General features: G+C 46.4%; 1 protein-coding gene across 1 annotated transcript in view; it reads left to right on the forward strand.

Annotated features, from left to right (window-relative positions):
• Window positions 1-3,934: 3,934 nt before the first annotated feature.
• Window positions 3,935-21,854, forward strand: part of LOC142203773 (A disintegrin and metalloproteinase with thrombospondin motifs 2-like) — a 283,879-nt gene continuing 265,959 nt past the window's right edge. The window contains exon 1 of the mRNA XM_075274794.1: window positions 3,935-4,128. Coding sequence (XP_075130895.1) covers window positions 4,038-4,128 — 91 coding nt within the window. The 5' untranslated portion in view covers window positions 3,935-4,037. The remainder of the gene's footprint in view (window positions 4,129-21,854) is intronic.

Raw genomic sequence — 21,854 nt, forward strand, 5'->3', positions numbered from 1 at the left:
AAAATGGGGACAATTTCTACGTTTCCACTATTTTGCCACCTCAAGGGTTTGACAAATGTGGGACAGCACTTGAAACCAATCACATCAAAATTTCCCCTCCAAAAGCTCATAGGTGTTCCTTCGGTTTTTCATCCTGCTGTGTGTCCATATACCAATTTATATCCACATGGGTGTTTTGGTAGTCAGGAGAACTTGCATAACAATTTGTGTAAAGCATTTTCTCCTTTTAACCGCTTGTGAATGTGTAAATTGTAGAGCTAAATGAACATATTAATAAAAGTAATTGAAATGTGTAAATTTCACCTACATTTTGGCAGCAGGGACTGAAACTGTAGTAGCATTCTACTATGCCTGTGATTTAAAAAAAATTTTTTTTCCCTAGGTCTAGGAGCACACTAAGGGCTAGTTCACATGTGGGGCGCCCGCGCGGGTTTTGACACAGAGAGAGACATGGCGAGCCGCGTCTCTCTCTGGTCAAAACCCGCCTGCCACGACCATCACGGTCACAGCTTTCCCCTCCTATGTCGGCTCAAATGAATGAGCCGACATAGGAGGGTGCTGCCGCTAGGCGGAAGCCGCGGTCCAGCACGCCGTGGCTTCCGCCTGAAGAAACAACATGTCGCTTCTTTTCCCCGGTAGCAGCAGCCCGCCGCTAGTGGAAAAAAGAAGCCCGGCGGTCTGCATAGACCACCATTGTAAAGGGGAGGATTTTGAAGCGAAATCTGCTGTCAAAATCCGCCCCTTTGTTCACGTGTGAACGAGCCCTAAGTCTGGGAAGCATACTAAGGGCTCGTTCACATCTGCGTTCTCCTCTCCGTACTGCAGGTTTCCGTTTCCTGCATAAAACAGAAGCAGGAGACGGAAACCTGCAGGATTCTTTCTCACCCATTCATTTGAATGGGTGAGAAAGATGTCCGGCGGTGAGCGTTTTATGCTCTCCGCCGTGAAACCGGGTTTTATAATCCGGACACAGAGTCGGACATGCAGTACTCTGTGTCCGGATAAAAAAAAAACGGTTTCGCGGCGGAGAGCATAAAACGCTAACTGCCGCTCACGGCCGGACCCGGTCTGTGGTTTCCTTCTTCTGGCATGCAGAAGACGGAAACCACAGAATGGAGACCCTGAACGCAGGTGTGAACCCAGCGTCAGTAGTAATCTAACATGCTTGGCCTTTCTATGGCTTCCTTTTTCTCTGGGTTTCCAGTTCCCCACAGAAAATTGTCAAGAAGGTTGCATTGTAAAGACCGAAACGTTACACACTTTTTTTAAAATTATTATTTCTATCAGTCCATTTGAGTGCTGAGTGCAAATGAATATTGAAACATACTCAATACTTGTGCATCCTAGTATGTCTATGAATTTTAGTCTAGGAGCATGCTCAGTAGCCTAAAATAGTAGAAAAATTCATAGACATACTAGAATGCTACTGAGTGTATTCTCAGGACTAGAACAATACATTGGCATGCTGGATTACTACTGAGCATGCTCCTAGACTCTAAGTGAAAGTCAGGATTAGGACACTGTTACAGTAATAGTGTCCCACCTCACAGGTAATAGTCCCCTCCCACATAATGTGAGGGGCACTGTTGCTGCAATAGTGCGCCCCACAGATAATCGTTCCCTCCCACATAGGCAGTAGTACTCCACCTGCTAACAGCCCCCAATGCGTTGCTATGGTCTTAAGGGGTTAATATACTACTTCTAATGTCAAATTCTAGGAACTTTCTCAATGGGCCAGAAAGAATTTTTCTTATTAAGGCTAAGGCCCTATGGGACGTCTCGCAGCTAAAAACTGCGGTGGCAATGCATTGCGGTTCTTCCCGCAGTGCTTTAAACAGTAAGTTCGTGGAGTTTTCCTCCAATTTTGGAAATTGTGGCGTGTCCGCATGGCGGTTTTTACCGTAAAGTGGGCATGGGATTCTCTAGAATCCCATCCACTTTGCCTGTACTGTAAAATACAGTCACATACGGAGCTGGATCAATAATTAGAACGCAATCTGTTGGGTGTCTGTTCCTTTAACTTGAAACTAATTTTGGACATAGTGTGTCAGATGTGAATGGAGCCCTGACGGATCACACCAACGACTAAAAATGCAGTGTGAAAATTGCCTTATACATGAGATTTGACTTTTCTGGTACTATATTATGCTAGGTTCACACCGGAATTTGGGATTTCATTTTGTTGATCCACTTGGGGACCCTCCGAAGGGAAACCTAATCTCATACCTCCCAACTGTCCTGATTTCCATGGGACATTCACGATTTTGGTGACGTGTCCCGCGGTCCCGGTTGGAGGGAGGTATGTCCCGATTTCAACTCAGATCTGCGTCCAGAGGCGCGGAGAGAGCGGCGGGGGAGCGAGGAGAAGGTAAGTGTAATGTGTACACTGAGGTGGAACGTGAAACGGGGGCAGATGAAGGAGAGGACGGCATGACACTGGGGGCAGAGATGTGGGGACATGAATCTGGGGGCAGAGATGGAGAGGACATGAATCTGGGGGCAGAGATGTGGGGACATGAATCTGGGGGCAGAGATGGAGAGGACATGAATCTGGGGGCAGAGATGTGGGGACATGAATCTGGGGGCAGAGATGGAGGGGACATGAATCTGGGGGCAGAGATGGAGGGACATGAATCTGGGGGCAGAGATGGAGGGGACATGAATCTGGGGGCAGAGATGTGGGGACATGAATCTGGGGGCAGAGATGGAGGGACATGAATCTGGGGGCAGAGATGGAGAGGACATGAATCTGGGGGCAGAGATGTGGGGACATGAATCTGGGGGCAGAGATGGAGGGGACATGAATCTGGGGGCAGAGATGGGGGGACATGAATCTGGGAGTAGAGATGGGGGACATGAAACTGGGCAGAAATGGAGGGGACATGAATCTGGGAACAGAGATGGAGGGGACATGAAACTGGGGGCAGAGATGGAGGGGGGACATGAAACTGGGGGCAGAGATGGGGGACATGAAACTGGGGGCAGATGAAGGGTGTATATGAAACTGGGGGAGAGATAAAGGGGGACATAATTTACGGGTGACTGTAGGGCACATGAAAAATTAATGAAAATAGGAGGAGTCAACACAAAAGTGGGTGGGGCTAAATTTGCCATGGCGTGCTATGTGCGCCGCACATTTTGTCCCTCTTTCTGTTCTTCATAAATTGGGAGGTATGTAATCTGGAGACCCCGTAGACTTGCAGGACTTTTCTCTCCTCACTGGTCACAGGTGTGAACCTAGCCTTAACCAGGGATCTGCAGCACAACGTTGTCGCCATTTTCTGTGTGTACATTGGACTCCCCGGGGACAGTCTGGTGGGTCAGTGGTTAGCACTGTTGTTGCCGTGCAGTGCTGGAGTCTAAGGACAACATCTGCAAGGAGTTTGTATGGTCTCCTCATGTTTATGAGGGTTTCCTCCCACACTCCACACACACATTTACAAGTAGTGCTAATTCCTTCAGCAGATTCACCTTTTGCGATGTATACAGTATAATCTGAGGCACAGTCCTGATGAAGTCCACATGTAGCTCATACTGCTGCGGGCTCACAATTTTGCATGCAACTCTGTGTGGAAAATGTGCGTCAAATATGTTCCTTGTGTGCAAGAAGCCTGAGTGAGTGTTCTGCAGAAGGCTGCTGTGTAATGTGGAGGTGTCAGAGCATCAGCCAGGAGGCCATTGGCGGAGGCAGCAGCCGGGTACCAGCGCCTCGTCCATGTGGCAGCTGATAACTTTCACTGTGTACAGAGGATGACAATAAGCGAGCGCAGCCCAAGTCACTGCCACATACACTTGGAGGGGAAATGACAGCAGCCAATAGGGGGACGCCTTACAACCGCCAATTGTCTACCCGGGCCGGAGAGCCAATCAGGCGCAGGATGACAAGTTAACTTGCCATGAACTGGTGTACAGCTGGAGTTGTTCTGCAGAGAGCTCCGTGCTTGTGGTGTGAGTGACACGGCTGTAGCCTAGAGCTCTGACACTCGCATCAACGCTGGATTCCTCCGCTCAGCCAGCGAAGCTGCAGTCCAGCTGCAATGGAGCCTGTCATTGGGATTCTCACCTGTATCGCCTTCTGCTGGGCGCTCTCTCTACCTGCCAGTGGCTTGTACGTTTCTCCAGACAAAGGTGAGTGGCACAGCCGGGTGTCCGGGTCCTGGGGAGGGCGCGGGCGTCTTCACTGACAGGAGGGAGCCCCGCGGCTTTTATCCTTGGAAAGTTTGTCTCGCCACAACTTGCTTGGTCGTCCCGAGAGGGGAGCGGCGGCGGCGGCCCGGGTGCAGTGAGCAGATGCGGGGCTCTGACAACTGTGTGTGCTGGAGGCTTTATTAAAAACACACCGCCTGGTCCTGCTGCCACAATGCAGTAATGGAAACTCGGGCTGCGCACTGCCACTCACCAGGCAGACCTGCAAGTTGTGACAAGTTGTGCGATAAGTTGTAGCTGTGGCGACTAGGAATGGGCTGAGGGCCAGTGCTGTGTAGGAAGCCCACTGTGAAGTTCTGGACATTATAAAGAGCTGACATCATAGACAGAGGGATGAGCAGCGGCTCCCACTCACTACACAGTGACCTAGGACAGCTGCAGAGGAGATGTGTTCTGTAAAACAGGTGAGCCTTGCCATAAGCTGCACCTAGGATGGGGAGAGCCTTGTAAGACTCCTGCACACAGCTGTGTCTGCATGGTAACACTACAAATACTCTTATCTCATTCTCATATTGCTGTCAGATGTTAGTAAGACCTGGGAGAAAGATGGCAATAGGACTGAGGGATCAGACAGCGCAGGGTTTGTAGTCTGTTACCATGGAAACCTAAAGGTCTGCGCATGGTCTGCAGAGGCGCTTATGTAGCTGGGGAAAAAAATGTCATACTATTGTATTTTTATTATATTCGTGTCATCTCTCCAGTCACGTAGGATTTAGTAAATACTTGTTCAGAGGAAACTATTCCGCAACATCTTTTCTTAGATTTCCTCTGTGACATCCCTCTGTTATTCCTCTTGAAAACGTAGATTAGTTGTTTTTTTCCTCTTCAGTTTGCCTTTGCTCGCTCTAGAGAAAGGACTACGATTTATTAATGTGTTTTGTTATTGAATAGTATTCAGGTAGAACAATGGAGGGGATTTATCAAGGCTGGTTTTTCCAGTGGTGGTGAATACACCTATTGTATGTGGAGGTGCAGGTCTTGTCATAAGTTAGGCTCATCCTCCAGCAGTCTGTGCAATGATACTGAAATCTGCGATGTGCAAGTGCGAACTTAGCGCAACACAGACGTGTTAAGAGTGCTGACAGGTCCTAATGCAATGAGTGCTATACAGAGCATGCACTTGATAAATCTGATCATCTAATTTACATCAGTCATTGAGTCCAGAACGTGGAAGAGACGGATCTTCCATAATTTTTTATTTTCTGTATATGTTCTACAACTAGTTTTATTTTACAAATACGCAGGGAAAATACTGACTGAATAACTTCCATTTAAACTATACCATGCTGTTATATCTGGCTATTGTGTTGTGTGGAGTTTGTTTTTAATATAAATATAGTAGTCTTTAAGTTTATGAAATGTGTCAAATTTATTAATGGATTATCCACTTTTAGGCTAAGACACCATGTAATGGACCACAGGAAAAAAAACACTGTAGGAAAAACCACATCAGCAATGTGTCACGGTTATTCCCACAGCGGTTTTTAAAGAAAGTCTACGGACTTTCTGCTTCCATCATACCTATAGGGAAATTGCAAGTATTTCACTAGGTATAATTGACATGCAGCAATTTGCAAAACCGCAATGGTTTTGGAAGTCTCAACGTATCTACTGAGTTAATTTTTTTATTTTTGGCAGTCTGGATGGGATTCGCTAGAATCCTATCCACTTTGCAGGGACTGTGAAACACATTGTTTTTTTTTCCCCTTGTGTTTATGGCATGTGGAGTCCTGACCGTAACCAGATTTTAACATCTACGACGATCTTGAGACGAGATGAAATCTTCACTTTCTGTCTGAGGTCCTGTCGCCAAGTACTAAATGCTGAATGACTTACTTTGTGCAGGATCTTGAACCATCCATGCATTCAAAAAATATGGCCTTCCAGTGTGAATTGTCTCTTATTCACCTAAGGGGGTGGTAAGCTTTTATTTTTGCAGAGCATATAATGGCTACACCCACAGAGAAAATGTAATGGAGGCCAAACAGTGGCTGAATTTAAAAAATAAAACCCCAAGTTGATCAGGGGCATGCCAGCAATAAATTACGTATACTTGGCATTTTTTGTACTTGATGACAAGTTCCCTTTAATAATGGTATTTCTGTTAGAAACTTTGCCCACTTTTCTCAAAACTGTATTTGAAGAGAGAGAGATCTCAAACATATAGTGCAAATGTGCTAAGTAAAGATTCTGACTTCTCCAAAATAGTGGCACAAATTTCCTCCCCAAATGTTTAAATTTGAATGTATTTGAGAAAAAAACTTCTGGATCCAGGGAAGTATATGGACACAATCGGAGAATTTATTAAACCATGTATGACAGTTTTCTTGGTTAGATGGGTGTCATTGTGCCACATTGTTTTGTGCTCTTTTTGCAAAGGTGAAGGGAGCTGCGCAGAGACCACAGACTCTGCCTTGTAGATGAGAGAGAGGAAACAAACTCTCTTCACCAAATACAGTGTTGGCCAAAAGTATTGGCACCCCTGCAATTCTGTCAGATAATACTCATGTTCTTCCAGAAAATGATTGCAAGCACAAACTCTTTGGCATTAATATCTTCATTTATTTTGCTTGCAATGAAAAAAAACACAAAAGAGAATGAAAAAAAAAAAGTCAAATCATTGATCATTTTACACAAAACTCCAAAAATGGGCCGGACAAAAGTATTGGCACCCTCAGCCTAATACGTGGTAGCACAACCATTAGACAAAATAACTGCGAACAACCGCTTCCGGTAACCATCAATGAGTTTCTTACAAGGCTCTGCTGGAATTTTAGACCATTCTTCTTTAGCAAACTGCTCCAGGTCCCTGAGATGTGAAGGGTGCCTTCTTCAAACTGCCATTTTGAGATCTCTCCACAGGTGTTCTATGGGATTCAGGTCTGGACTCATTGCTGGCCACTTTACAAGTCTCCAGTGCTTTCTCGCAAACCATTTTCTAGTGCTGACCTGAAGTGTGTTTTGGTTCATTGTCCTGCTGGAAGACCCATGACCTCTGAGGGAGACCCAGCTTTCTCACACTGGGCCCTACATTATGCTGCACAATGTGTTGGTAGTCTTCAGACTTCATAATGCCATGTACACGGTCAAGCAGTCCAATGCCAGAGGCAGCAAAGCAACCCCAAAACATCAGGGAACCTCCGCCATGTTTGACTGTAGGGACCGTGTTCTTTTCTTTGAAGGCCTCTTTTTTTTCCTGTAAACTCTGTTGATGCCTTTTCCCAAAAAGCTCTACTTGTGTCTCATCTGACCAGAGAACATTCTTCCAAAACGTTTTTTGGCTTTCTCAGGTAAGTTTTGGCAAACTCCAGCCTGGCTTTTTTTATGTCTCTGGGTAAGAATTGGGGTCTTCCTGGGTATCCTACCATACAGTCCCTTTTCATTCAGATGCCGATGGATAGTACAGGTTGACACTGTTGTACCCTCGGACTTTAGGGCAGCTTGAACTTGTTTGGATGTTAGTCGAGGTTCTTTATCCACCATCCGCACAATCTTGCATTGTAATCTCTCGTCAATTTTTCTTTTCCGTCCACATCTAGGGAGGTTAGTCACAGTGCCATGGGCTTTAAACTTCTTGATGACACTGTGCACGGTAGACACAGGAGCATTCAGGTCTTTGGAGATGGACTTGCAGCCTTCCTCGCAATTTTGCTGCTTAAGTTTTCAGACAGTTCTTTGGTCTTATTTCTTTTCTCCATGCTCAATGTGGTACACACAAGGACACAGGACAGAGGTTGAGTCAACTTTAATCCATTTTAACTGGCTGCAAGTGTATTTTAGTTATTGCCACCACCTGTTAGGTGCCTCAGGTAAGTAACAGGTGCTGTTAATTACACAAATTAGAAAAGCATCACATGATTTTTCAAACAGTGCCAATACTTTTGTCCACCCCCTTTTTTATATTTGTTGTGGAATTATATCCAATTTGGCTTTTTGACAATTCTTTTTGTGGTTTTCCATTGAAGACAAATTAAATGAAGATAATAATACCAAAGAATTTGTGATTGCAGTCATTCAGAATTGCAGGAGTGCCAATACTTTTGGCCAACATTGTACATCTTATCCCATGATGTTGTCCCATTTAGTTTATCTTCCCCAAAGTCTTTTGGGTCTTAGTGATACTGTGGTGTTGCAAATGTCTGGCGTTTAAGACCCTATCCCTTCTTCCACAAAATCTGCTCATTTCAGCAGTTTCGCAGCAAATCGGCTTTTGGAAGATTGTATTGCATTTCTGCAAGTAATGTACGCGTGCGTCAGTGTACACTAATGTAATCCTTCAACACTGCATTGGAATAAATGTGTATAATAGATGCTGGTAGAGATGAGCGAACACTAAAATGTTCGAGGTTCGAAATTCGATTCGAACAGCCGCTCAATGTTCGTGTGTTCGAACGGGTTTCGAACCCCATTATAGTCTATGGGGAACAGATACTCGTTAAGGGGGAAACCCAAATCCGTGTCTGGAGGGTCACCAAGTCCACTATGACACCCCAGGAAATGATGCCAACACCTCTGGAATGACACTGGGACAGCAGGGGAAGCATGTCTGGGGGCATCTAACACACCAAAGACCCTCTATTACCCCAACATCACAGCCTAACAACTACACACTTTACACACTCAATACCACCTCTCTGACAGTAGGAAAACACCTTGAAACATGTGTATTTGGCACTTGCAGTGAGGAGAGCTTGTCACCAGCAGTGAATTTGGCCCTTGTAGTAAGTTGAGGTTGGCACCAACATTTGTTTTGAAAATCAGGGTGGATTGAGCCTCTAACCAGCAGAGTTTGGGCAAATTCATGGTGGAGGGAGCCTCTAAAAACCCCAGTTTGGACCAATTCATGGTGGAGGGAGCCTCTAACCAGCCCAGTTTGGGCAAATTCATGGTGGAGGGAGCCTCTAAAAAACCCAGTTTGGACCAATTCATGGTGGAGGGAGCCTCTAACCAGCCCAGTTTGGGCAAATTCATGGTGGAGGGAGCCTCTAACCAGCCCAGTTTGGGCAAATTCATGGTGGAGGGAGCCTCTAACCAGCCCAGTTTGGACCAATTAATGGTGGAGGGAGCCTCTAACCACCCCAGTTTGGACCAATTCATGGTGGAGGGAGCCTCTAAACAGCCCAGTTTGGGCAAATTCATGGTGGAGGGAGCCTCTAAAAACCCCAGTTTGGACCAATTCATGGTGGAGGGAGCCTCTAACCAGCCCAGTTTGGGCAAATTCATGGTGGAGGGAGCCTCTAAACAGCCCAGTTTGGGCAAATTCATGGTGGAGGGAGCCTCTAACCAGCCCAGTTTGGACCAATTAATGGTGGAGGGAGCCTCTAACCAGCCCAGTTTGGACCAATTAATGGTGGAGGGAGCCTCTAACCAGCCCAGTTTGGACCAATTAATGGTGGAGGGAGCCTCTAACCAGCCCAGTTTGGACCAATTCATGGTGGAGGGAGCCTCTAACCACCCCAGTTTGGACCAATTCATGGTGGAGGGAGCCTCTAACCACCCCAGTTTGGACCAATTCATGGTGGAGGGAGCCTCTAACCAGCCCAGTTTGGACCAATTCATGGTGGAGGGAGCCTCTAAAAAACCCAGTTTGGACCAATTCATGGTGGAGGGAGCCTCTAAACAGCCCAGTTTGGGCAAATTCATGGTGGAGGGAGCCTCTAACCAGCCCAGTTTGGACCAATTAATGGTGGAGGGAGCCTCTAACCAGCCCAGTTTGGACCAATTAATGGTGGAGGGAGCCTCTAACCACCCCAGTTTGGACCAATTCATGGTGGAGGGAGCCTCTAACCAGCCCAGTTTGGACCAATTCATGGTGGAGGGAGCCTCTAAAAAACCCAGTTTGGACCAATTCATGGTGGAGGGAGCCTCTAAACAGCCCAGTTTGGGCAAATTCATGGTGGAGGGAGCCTCTAACCAGCCCAGTTTGGGCAAATTCATGGTGGAAGGAGCCTCTAACCAGCAGAGTTGTGGGAAAGCAGGGTGGAGGGAGCCTCTAACCAGCAGAGTTGGTGGAAATCAGGGTGGAGGGAGCCTCTAACCAGCAGAGTTGGGGGAAATCATGTTGGAGGGAGCCTAGTATTAGCAGAATTGTGCAACGCTTATGGTGGATGAGTATGAGGATGCGGAGGAATTGGAGAGGTTGAGTACAGACATGGAGTTTCATGTTGGGGTGCTTTACACAGGTGGGCACAAAAATGAAGGCTCTATCCAGTGGTGGTTCATTTTTATCAAAGTGAGCCGGTCGGCACTCTCAGCTGACAGACGGGTGCGCTTGTCAGTGATGATGCCACCGGCTGCACTGAACACCCTCTCAGATAGGACGCTGGCGACAGGACAGGACAGCACCTCCAAGGCATATAGGGCAAGTTCAAGCCACAGGTCCAACTTCGACACCCAATACGTGTAGGGCGCAGAGGGGTCGGAGAGGACAGGGCTGTGGTCGGAAAGGTATTCCCGCAACATGCGCCTATACTTCTCACGCCTGGTGACACTAGGACCCTCCGTGGCGGCACTTTGGCGAGGGGGTGCCATCAAGGTGTCCCAGACCTTAGACAGTGTGCCCCTCGTTTGTGTGGACCGGTGAGAACTTGGTTGCCTACTGGAGGAACTGCCCTCCCTGCCGCCAACGTCACATGCTGGAAACATCTCCATCATATTCTGCACCAATTGCCTGTGGCAAGCATTGATGCGATTGGCCCTCCCCTCTACCGGAATAAAAGACGAGATGTTGTTTTTATACCGGGGGTCAAGGATAGCAAAGATCCAGTACTGGTTGTCCTCCATGATTTTGACAATACGCTTGTCGGTTGTAAAGCACCCCAACATGAACTCAGCCATGTCTGCCACAGTGTTAGTTGGCATGACTCCTCTGGCCCCACCGGAAAGTTCAATCTCCATTTCCTCCTCATCCTCCATGTCTACCCATCCGCGCTGCAACAATGGGACGATTCGAAGTTGCCCGGAAGCCTCCTGTATCACCATCACATCATCGGACAACTCTTCTTCCTCCTCCTCCTCCTCCTCCTCCTCCTCCATTAAACGCAGTGAAGCGGACAGATGTGTGGACCTACTCTCCAGCTGTGACGGATCGGATGCTATCCCTAACTCCTCTGTGTGATCTGAGTTATCCCTGATGTCAATCAGGGATTCTCTCAGAACACACAAGAGCGGGATTGTAAGGCTCACCATCGCATCCTCAGAGCTCACCCTCCTTGTGGACTCCTCAAAGACCCGTAGGATGTCACAAAGGTCTCTCATCCATGGCCACTCATGGATGTGAAACTGAGGCAGCTGACTTTGTGGCACCCTAGGGTTTTGTAGCTGGTATTCCATCAAAGGTCTCTGCTGCTCAACCACTCTATTCAACATCTGAAACGTTGAGTTCCAGCGTGTGGGGACGTCGCACAAAAGCCGGTGTTGTGGCACATGCAGGCGTTGCTGGAGAGATTTTAAGCTAGCAGCGGCTACTGTCGACTTGCGAAAGTGGGCGCACATGCGCCGCACTTTCACCAGTAGCTCTGGAACATTGGGGTAGCTCTTTAGGAAACGTTGCACCACTAGGTTGAAGACGTGGGCCAGGCATGGAACATGTTGGAGTCCGGCAAGCTCCAGAGCTGCTACCAGGTTCCGGCCGTTATCACAAACGACCATGCCTGGGCCCAGGTGCAGCGGCTCAAACCATATTGCCGTCTCATCGAGGAGGGCATCCCTCACCTCGGAGGCAGTGTGCTGTCTGTCCCCCAAGCTGATCAGCTTCAGCACAGCCTGCTGACGTCTACCAACGCCAGTGCTGCAACGTTTCCAACTCGTAGCTGGGGTCAATCTAACAGCGGAGGAGGAGGCGGTGGCGGAGGAGGAGGAGGCGGTGGCGGAGGAGGAGGCGGTAGAGGAGGAGGAGGAGGGGGGTGTTCTTCTCGTGTCCCTGCCAGGAATGTTAGGCGGGGAGACGAGGTACACCGGGCCAGTTTGGGAAGCAGTCCCAGCCTCAACTACATTCACCCAGTGTGCCGTCAGTGAAATGTAGCGTCCCTGTCCGCATGCACTTGTCCACGCGTCGGTGGTCAAGTGGACCTTTGTGCAAAGCGCGGAACTAAGGGCCCGCCTGATGTTGAGTGACACGTGCTGGTGCAAGGCGGGGACGGCACACCGGGAGAAGTAGTGACGGCTAGGGACGGCATAGCGAGGTGCCGCAGTTGCCATCAGGTCCAGGAAGGCGGGAGTTTCAACAAGCCGGAACGCCAACATCTCCTGGGCCAGCAGTTTAGCGATGTTGGCGTTCAAGGCTTGCGCGTGTGGGTGGTTAGCAGTGTATTTCTGCCGCCGCTCCAATGTCTGAGAGATGGTGGGTTGTTGTAAAGAAACGCCTGATGGTGCCTTTGATGGTGCAGGAGAAGGAGATAAGACAGGACCAGGGGAGGATGAGGTAGAAGTCAACAAAGTGGCGGAGGCAGATGAAGTGGTGTCCTGGCTCGTCCTCTGGAGTGCATCGCCAGCACAGTCAGCAGTGGCAGTGGCAGAGGCAGAGGCAGTGGCAGAGGCAGTGGCAGTGGCGTGAACGGCAGGCGGCCTTTGTCCTGCCGTTGCTGCCTGCCACTGATTCCAGTGCTTGGATTCCAAATGACGGCGCATTGAAGTGGTGGACAGGTTGCTCTTCTCAGAGCCCCTAATCAATTTCGAGAGGCAAATTGTGCAGACAACACTATATCTGTCCTCGGCGCATTCCTTGAAAAAACTCCACACCTTCGAGAAACGTGCCCTCGAGGTGGGAGTTTTTCGGGGCTGGGTACGAACTGGAACATCTTGGGAGATTCCGGGTGTGGCCTGGCTTCGCCTAAGCTGCTGACCTCTGCCTCTGCCTCTAGCTACCCTTTTTGGTGCTGCACCTGCCTCAACATCCACACTACTTTCCCCGCTTGACATCCCCCCTGTCCAGGTCGGGTCAGTGTCCTCATCATCCACCACTTCCTCTTCCAACTCCTGTCTCATCTCCTCCTCCCGCACAATGCGCCGGTCAACTGGATGCCCTGACGGCAACTGCGTCACATCATCGTCGATGAGGGTGGGTTGCTGGTCATCCACCACCAAATCGAACGGAGATGGAGGAGACTCTAGTGTTTGAGCATCTGGACACAGATGCTCCTCTGTTAGGTTCGTGGAATCGTGACGTGGAGAGGCAGGTTGAGGGACAATGAAAGGAGCGGAGAACAGCTCTGGGGAGCAGGGACAGTTTGGGTTATTGTTCTGTAAAGCTTCGGAATTTTGGGAGGAAGGAAGACAAGACTGTTGGGTAATAGGAGGAGAGGAGGCAGAGTCTGACTGGCTGCTGGACAATGTGCTGTAAGCGTTCTCTGACAGCCATTGCAAGACCTGTTCCTGGTTCTCGGGCCTACTAAGGTTTGTACCCTGCAGTTTAGTTAATGTGGCAAGCAACCCTGGCACTGTGGAGTGGCGCAATGCTTGCTGCCCCACAGGAGTAGGCACGGGACGCCCTGTGGCTTCACTGCTACCTTGCTCCCCAGAACCATTCCCCCGACCTCGCCCACGGCCTCGTCCACGTCCCTTTCCGGGAGCCTTGCGCATTTTGAATTCCTAGTTAGAAATTGGCACTGTATACCAGTAGTAAAAATTGTGGGTGCACGTAACCCCAATATATTCTTTGAATTCCCAGTCAGACACTGGCACTATATGGCAGTAGCAAGAAATGAGGGTATTTGTATTCCCAATATACTCTTTGAATTCCCAGTCAGACAATGGCACTGTATACCAGTAGTAAAAATTGTGGGTGCACGTAACCCCAATATATTCTTTGAATTACCAGTCAGAAACTGGCACTATATGGCAGTAGCAAGAAATGAGGGTATTTATAACCCCAATATATTCTTTGAATTCCCAGTCAGACAATGGCACTGTATACCAGTAGTAAAAATTGTGGGTGCACGTAACCCCAATATATTCTTTGAATTCCCAGTCAGAAACTGGCACTATATGGCAGTAGCAAGAAATGAGGGTATTTGTATTCCCAATATACTCTTTGAATTCCCAGTCAGACAATGGCACTGTATACCAGTAGTAAAAATTGTGGGTGCACGTAACCCCAATATATTCTTTGAATTACCAGTCAGAAACTGGCACTATATGGCAGTAGCAAGAAATGAGGGTATTTATAACCCCAATATATTCTTTGAATTCCCAGTCAGACAATGGCACTGTATACCAGTAGTAAAAATTGTGGGTGCACGTAACCCCAATATATTCTTTGAATTCCCAGTCAGAAACTGGCACTATATGGCAGTAGCAAGAAATGAGGGTATTTGTATTCCCAATATACTCTTTGAATTCCCAGTCAGACAATGGCACTGTATACCAGTAGTAAAAATTGTGGGTGCACGTAACCCCAATATATTCTTTGAATTACCAGTCAGAAACTGGCACTATATGGCAGTAGCAAGAAATGAGGGTATTTATAACCCCAATATATTCTTTGAATTCCCAGTCAGACAATGGCACTGTATACCAGTAGTAAAAATTGTGGGTGCACGTAACCCCAATATATTCTTTGAATTCCCAGTCAGAAACTGGCACTATATGGCAGTAGCAAGAAATGAGGGTATTTGTATTCCCAATATACTCTTTGAATTCCCAGTCAGACAATGGCACTGTATACCAGTAGTAAAAATTGTGGGTGCACGTAACCCCAATATATTCTTTGAATTACCAGTCAGAAACTGGCACTATATGGCAGTAGCAAGAAATGAGGGTATTTATAACCCCAATATATTCTTTGAATTCCCAGTCAGACAATGGCACTGTATACCAGTAGTAAAAATTGTGGGTGCACGTAACCCCAATATATTCTTTGAATTCCCAGTCAGAAACTGGCACTATATGGCAGTAGCAAGAAATGAGGGTATTTGTATTCCCAATATACTCTTTGAATTCCCAGTCAAACAATGGCACTGTATACCAGTAGTAAAAATTGTGGGTGCACGTAACCCCAATATATTCTTTGAATTACCAGTCAGAAACTGGCACTATATGGCAGTAGCAAGAAATGAGGGTATTTGTATTCCCAATATACTCTTTGAATTCCCAGTCAGACAATGGCACTGTATACCAGTAGTAAAAATTGTGGGTGCACGTAACCCCAATATATTCTTTGAATTACCAGTCAGAAACTGGCACTATATGGCAGTAGCAAGAAATGAGGGTATTTATAACCCCAATATATTCTTTGAATTCCCAGTCAGACAATGGCACTGTATACCAGTAGTAAAAATTGTGGGTGCACGTAACCCCAATATATTCTTTGAATTACCAGTCAGAAACTGGCACTATATGGCAGTAGCAAGAAATGAGGGTATTTATAACCCCAATATATTCTTTGAATTCCCAGTCAGACAATGGAACTGTATACCAGTAGTAAAAATTGTGGGTGCACGTAACCCCAATATATTCTTTGAATTACCAGTCAGAAACTGGCACTATATGGCAGTAGCAAGAAATGAGGGTATTTGTATTCCCAATATACTCTTTGAATTCCCAGTCAGACAATGGCACTGTATACCAGTAGTAAAAATTGTGGGTGCACGTAACCCCAATATATTCTTTGAATTACCAGTCAGAAACTGGCACTATATGGCAGTAGCAAGAAATGAGGGTATTTATAACCCCAATATATTCTTTGAATTCCCAGTCAGACAATGGCACTGTATACCAGTAGTAAAAATTGTGGGTGCACGTAACCCCAATATATTCTTTGAATTCCCAGTCAGACACTGGCACTATATGGCAGTAGCAAGAAATGAGGGTATTTGTATTCCCAATATATTCTTTGAATTCCCAGTCAGACAATGGCACTGTATACCAGTAGTAAAAATTGTGGGTGCACGTAACCCCAATATATTCTTTGAATTACCAGTCAGACACTGGCACTATATGGCAGTAGCAAGAAATGAGGGTATTTGTATTCCCAATATATTCTTTGAATTCCCAGTCAGACAATGGCACTGTATACCAGTAGTAAAAATTGTGGGTGCACGTAACCCCAATATATTCTTTGAATTCCCAGTCAGACACTGGCACTATATGGCAGTAGCAAGAAATGAGGGTATTTGTATTCCCAATATATTCTTTGAATTCCCAGTCAGACAATGGCACTGTATACCAGTAGTAAAAATTGTGGGTGTATATAGCCCCAATTCTATTGCTAGGGGACTTGCAGGGTATTTCTGGGGTGAAGGTGGGGGGGCACACCGTTGGAACGGGTATCGGGGTATATATCGGGTATACGGGAATACACTGACAGTGTATTCCATTCAGGATCCTGGGAAAGCTGGGTTGCGGCGATTGAGCCCGTCAGTGCCACGTTACACTGACAAGCTTCTCCCTGGAATTTAGCTCTTACAAGAGCTGTTGGTTGTCTTCTCCTTCCTATCCTAGCCTGTCCCTGCCTACCCAGAATCTAAGCCCTAGCTAGCTGGACGGAAACCTCCGTCCTCGGTGAATTGCAAGCTCAGAATGACGCGAACCTGGGCGGCGCTGTTCTTTTAAATTAGAGGTCACATGTTTTCGGCAGCCAATGGGTTTTGCCTACTTTTTTCAACGTCACCGGTGTCGTAGTTCCTGTCCCACCTACCCTGCGCTGTTATTGGAGCAAAAAAGGCGCCAGGGAAGGTGGGAGGGGAATCGAGTAATGGCGCACTTTACCACGCGGTGTTCGATTCGATTCGAACATGCCGAACAGCCTAATATCCGATCGAACATGAGTTCGATAGAACACTGTTCGCTCATCTCCAGATGCTGGTTATACACGTCTTGCCTTCTTTTCTGGTCCAAAAAAGCCTGGTTCACCTAGCTGCACTCTGAAATGTTGTGTGTTTTTTTTTTTTTTTGTTTTGTTTTGTTTTTTTTTTGGAGATGGAATTTTCATTTTCCAACGGGACTTGGCGCTGCCAAAAGTACCAAGACCTGGTTTAATAACCACAGTATACCTGTGCTTGATTGGCCAGCAAACTCGCCTGACCTTAACCCCATAGAGAATCTATGGGTATTGAGACAGAGGAAGATGAGACCCCAGACGCAACAATGCAGATGAGCTGAAGGCTGCTATCATACAACCTGGGCTTCCATAACTCCTCTGCAGTGCCACAGGCGGATCCTTCCATGCCACATTGCCGCAGTCATTCATGTAAAAGGAGCCCCAACCAAGTATTGAGGACATTTACTGGCCAGACTTCATTTGGCCAACATTTCTGTTAAATATATTTTTACAGTTGATCTTGTATAATATTCTAATTTTCTGAGACAATGACTTTGGGGTTTTCCTTGGCTGTAAGCCATAATCATAACTTTAACAGAAATGAACACTTTGATAATTTGAGATGGACTTGTATGTCTCAATAGGGAGATGTCACCTTGTAGACCGTGCTCACTCTAGATAGTTTTACTTTTTCCATCAAGGGGAATTTATTTGTATATTCCATCTGACTGCCTGAAACTCGTAGCTGTTTAGTCAGCGACTGTCACATTTGCATCTGCTTTGGAAATCATTTTGTTTGAAACTCTGTCCATGTCAGCCAGATTTACCAGCTTGAACTTCATGCTGGGAGTGGGACTCCTATCAACATACTGTCCCCTATCAATTACAGTACGGGACCGTATGTCACTGGCAGGTAGGGACTCCTAGCATCATAGTTAACTATACTGCTAGGATTCCTGCTACCAGCACGAAGTTCAAGTTCAAGCCAGTAAATATGGCTGACACATGGACTGTTTCCTAGACTTTGTCTAGGAATTAAGTCTTTAAAGGGGTTGTCCCATCACAAGGATCCTATCTATACTGCTTGTTAATGTGGGTGTAAGACTTTTCCTAAATACACTGCTTCAGCAAAGCTGCTTTGTTTGTCCACTATCTTACTTTATTCAATTCATTGTGGCCACAGCCCTGACTTATCTGCTCATGAGTCAAGTGATGTATCTGCTGCTCTCGGGGGAGGGAGGAGGGGCTAAGTGCAGGGAGCGAGCCTGTGTATCTAGCTATTCCTGTGTCTACACCAAGTGACCTAGATCCTGCTTTCAGATAAGGGAGAGGAGCTGCTTTCATTTCTTCTGTTCTCCCAGTTATCAGGCTAGCTAATTCATTTGTGTTCATTATGGCTGAGACCGGCAGTCTCTGTATGTAACACAGAATGGAGTTGCTGTTGCCTGTACTTCATAGTCCATTATGGGTGGGCGGAGCTACACAGTAATTTGGGGTGGAGCTAAACGTCATATTCAATGTGAAACCCCGCCCACCAAATGATGCAAGAAACCAGGAAGAAAGAAGATTTTACAGCAGTGAAGACTGTTGAGTATGTGACATGGGAATACCCCTTTAATACTTTCAAAAGTGCAACCTTAGTGGCCGTCCCTTGGAGTTAAGTATTTGGCTTCTAGATCTTTGCTGGACACCTTTAGCAAAGTTCTCCTTGGGTTTATCTCACAGGTGCAAATTTGTGGCCACCACTCCATTTACGTTGTATGAAATTGCTGGAGATCTCATTGAAGTGAGACCACATGGGACATTTGACAGCAGTTGCAGACCATTTCTCTCCTGATCCTCTGGAATCCCAGCAGTCAGACTACCAGCGATCTTATGAATAAGGGATAAGTTTTTAAAATGGGAGAATTACTTTAAGGGACTGTCTGGAATTAAAAAAAAAAAAAAAAAAATATATATTAATTGACTACAGGTAACTGACGTTCATTCTCCTCTCTGCTCTCGTGTTGTGTTGGCCATCACCACTGCTATTCTGGCTGGAACAGTAACATCACTTTGAATGGTAATTCTGCAGCCATTCGCCTTTCTCAGCAATATACAGCTGAGAGCAGTGCTTAGCTGAAAGGCTTCCCTCGACATGATATCTCACTATATGCATTCTGTATACAAACAGAGTAGCAGAGGTGATGACCAGCCTAGTACAGTAACAGAGAGTAGACTGTAGGCAAGTATAAGTGCATACCTGACTGCATGTAATGTTTAAATCTGACAACTCCTTTAAAATCTGTGTTATCACTGAGCTCAATTTTGGGAAGTCTGTCAGTCAACTCCAGGAAGTCTCTCCAGCCGCTTCGCTGTCTACTCTGCTTTGTTCTGGAAATAGCAGGAAGAACCCATGAACCCCTCTCATCTCAAGCAAATAAAGGGCTGAAAGCATGAAAGGTTGTCTCTGGGAAACTCTGCTACAAAATGACCAGATCCACTCACATGGGCCATCAGGGGGTATTCAGGGACATCAGAAGACCAGTTCTGTAAAGTAGGGGGCCCCAGGCAGAAAGAAGTCCATTAAAGCTCAGTTTGTTTATTTTAAGGATTTGTAAATGTTGACTATTTATTTCTTATCTGGAGCTAACTTTCTGCAATGCTTTATAGACATTGCAGTTACTCAATCAGTATGTCTTTGGACAATGGGAAGAAATTAAAATACACAAAGGAAACACGAGGAGAACATATATTCCATGCACATGCTGTGTTTTGTCAGATTTAAACCCAGGACCCCAGTGCTGCAAGCCAAAAAAATGCCAAAACACAAAGGAGCCCCCTGCCAGTGGCATGCTTTCCCTCTTCTGAGGAATAAATATCCAGAGGACCCCATCATCGGCTGCATATGCTAATGGTTGCTTGTAAACTTTCTTGGGACTCAGCAGCTGCTATCTAAGGCTTGGTTCACATATTCTGATGTGTTCCATCCGTAAGAGTTTGCACGAGGACCCCTACGGATGGAACACAAGATCAACTGCAAGCGCTGTGCAGTTCAAGCACACGGGCCCTATAGACTATAATGATTCGTGTGTGGCAAGTGCACAGACCCTATTATGGGGCCCGTGCGCTTGAACTGCACAGCGCTTGCAGTTGCGCTTGTGTTCCGTCTGTAAGGGGTCCTCATGCGGACTCTTACGGACGGAACACATCAGCATATGTGAACCAGGCATAAGGGTGCATTCACACGAAGGAAAATAGCACTAAATTTGGTGTGGAACCTGCATCAAATTCAGCACTGGAAAAAAAGGCTCCCATTGACTTCAATGGGTTCCTTTTTCTGCTTGCGGAAAAAGGAATTCATTGAAGTCAATCGGAGGCTTTTTTTTTTCCACGTGAATTTTCAGCGCCAAAATCCTCGCCAAAAAACTCCATGTGGATGGACCTTTAGGGTCCATTCACACAGAGGAAGATGGTGAGGAAAAGTTAAAATATATATATACATACACACACACACACACACACACACACACACACACACACACACACACGCATATCACATTGAAAGCAATAGGTGAAAAAGCCTCCCATTGATTTCAATGGAGAGCGCACATATGTCGGCACCCATTCAAGTCAATGGGATCTGTTTTTTACGCCACTCACTCTTACGTTCAGAATGAGGGAGCGTAAACTCCATGTGCAGGCTCCCTTACACAGGGCTGTAGCAAAACCTCAACTGTGTGCTTAACCACTTCTTGTCCTACTGCAGGAAGGAGCTCTCATGCACAGGTGGGATGTGGGGCCCATCAAGGCCCTATAAAACCCTGTCAAAACCTCAGTCATGGGCAGTTCCTGGGTGAGAGAGGAGGTGTCGGGTCCTGTCACAACAACCTGACCTCTGGTGAGAGTCCTGTGTGAACACAGCCTGTTTTGTTTTTTCTGCAGGGGGGGGGGGTGTTTCGTGTGGCTGGAGCAAGCTACATGTATAGTCAGCGTTCCTGTGTTTAGTTAGTAGCTCAAGTGAGCAGGTTTTGTTTTATTGTTCCCTGAAGTTAAGGGCACACCCCACATATATATTATATGTGTAAAATATATATATATATATATATATATATATATATATATATATATATATATATATTCCTACTAATATTAAACTTTTGGATTTTTTTTTTTTTTTTTTATGTAGATTGTGAGCCCCACATAGAGCTCACAATGTACATTTTCCCTACCAGTATGTCTTTGGAATATGGGATGGAAATCCACACAAGCATTGGGGAGAACATACAAACTCCTTGCAGATGGGTTTTTTTTTTTTTTTTGCCGTTGGCGGGATTTGAACACCAGGACTCCAGCGCTGCAAGGCTGCAGTGCTGACCACTGAGCCACCGTGTGGCCCCAAACTTTGGATGTTTGTTACTCAATCAAGCAAAAACGGCTGAACGGACTTGAATGAAACTCTGCACATGGATTGTAACCTCAATTAACATATAGGCTACTTTTTTATCCCGGTAAATGACATGGCTTTGTGAATGTTATGAATTTATGTTCAGATACTATATTACACTGCTCTTATCTCAGCTTCTGAGAAATCCAGGGCTGTTATCTCTCTGTGTAAACACACACTGACCCCCAGTGTTCACACATTTGCATATTATATGATCTGGTCCAGGCACTGCAGATAATCTGACATGGGCAAACTCCTTCAATCCAAATTGGCAGTTTGCCAATTTTCATGCCTGGAACAAGAAAATCTAATTTGCTGCAAAGAACGTGAGCTATGAAGGAAGCCAGACGTCAACAGAGTTCTCCTCAAGCCGAGCTGAGGGGATCATCGATGCCAACAACACATGCATTATATGTCGTTACAGCGAGCTGCTGAGATGCCGGAACAATTACAGGCATGGTACGA

This window comes from Leptodactylus fuscus, chromosome 5 (genome assembly GCF_031893055.1).
Source record: "Leptodactylus fuscus isolate aLepFus1 chromosome 5, aLepFus1.hap2, whole genome shotgun sequence".
Classification (NCBI taxonomy): Eukaryota; Metazoa; Chordata; class Amphibia; order Anura; family Leptodactylidae; genus Leptodactylus; species Leptodactylus fuscus.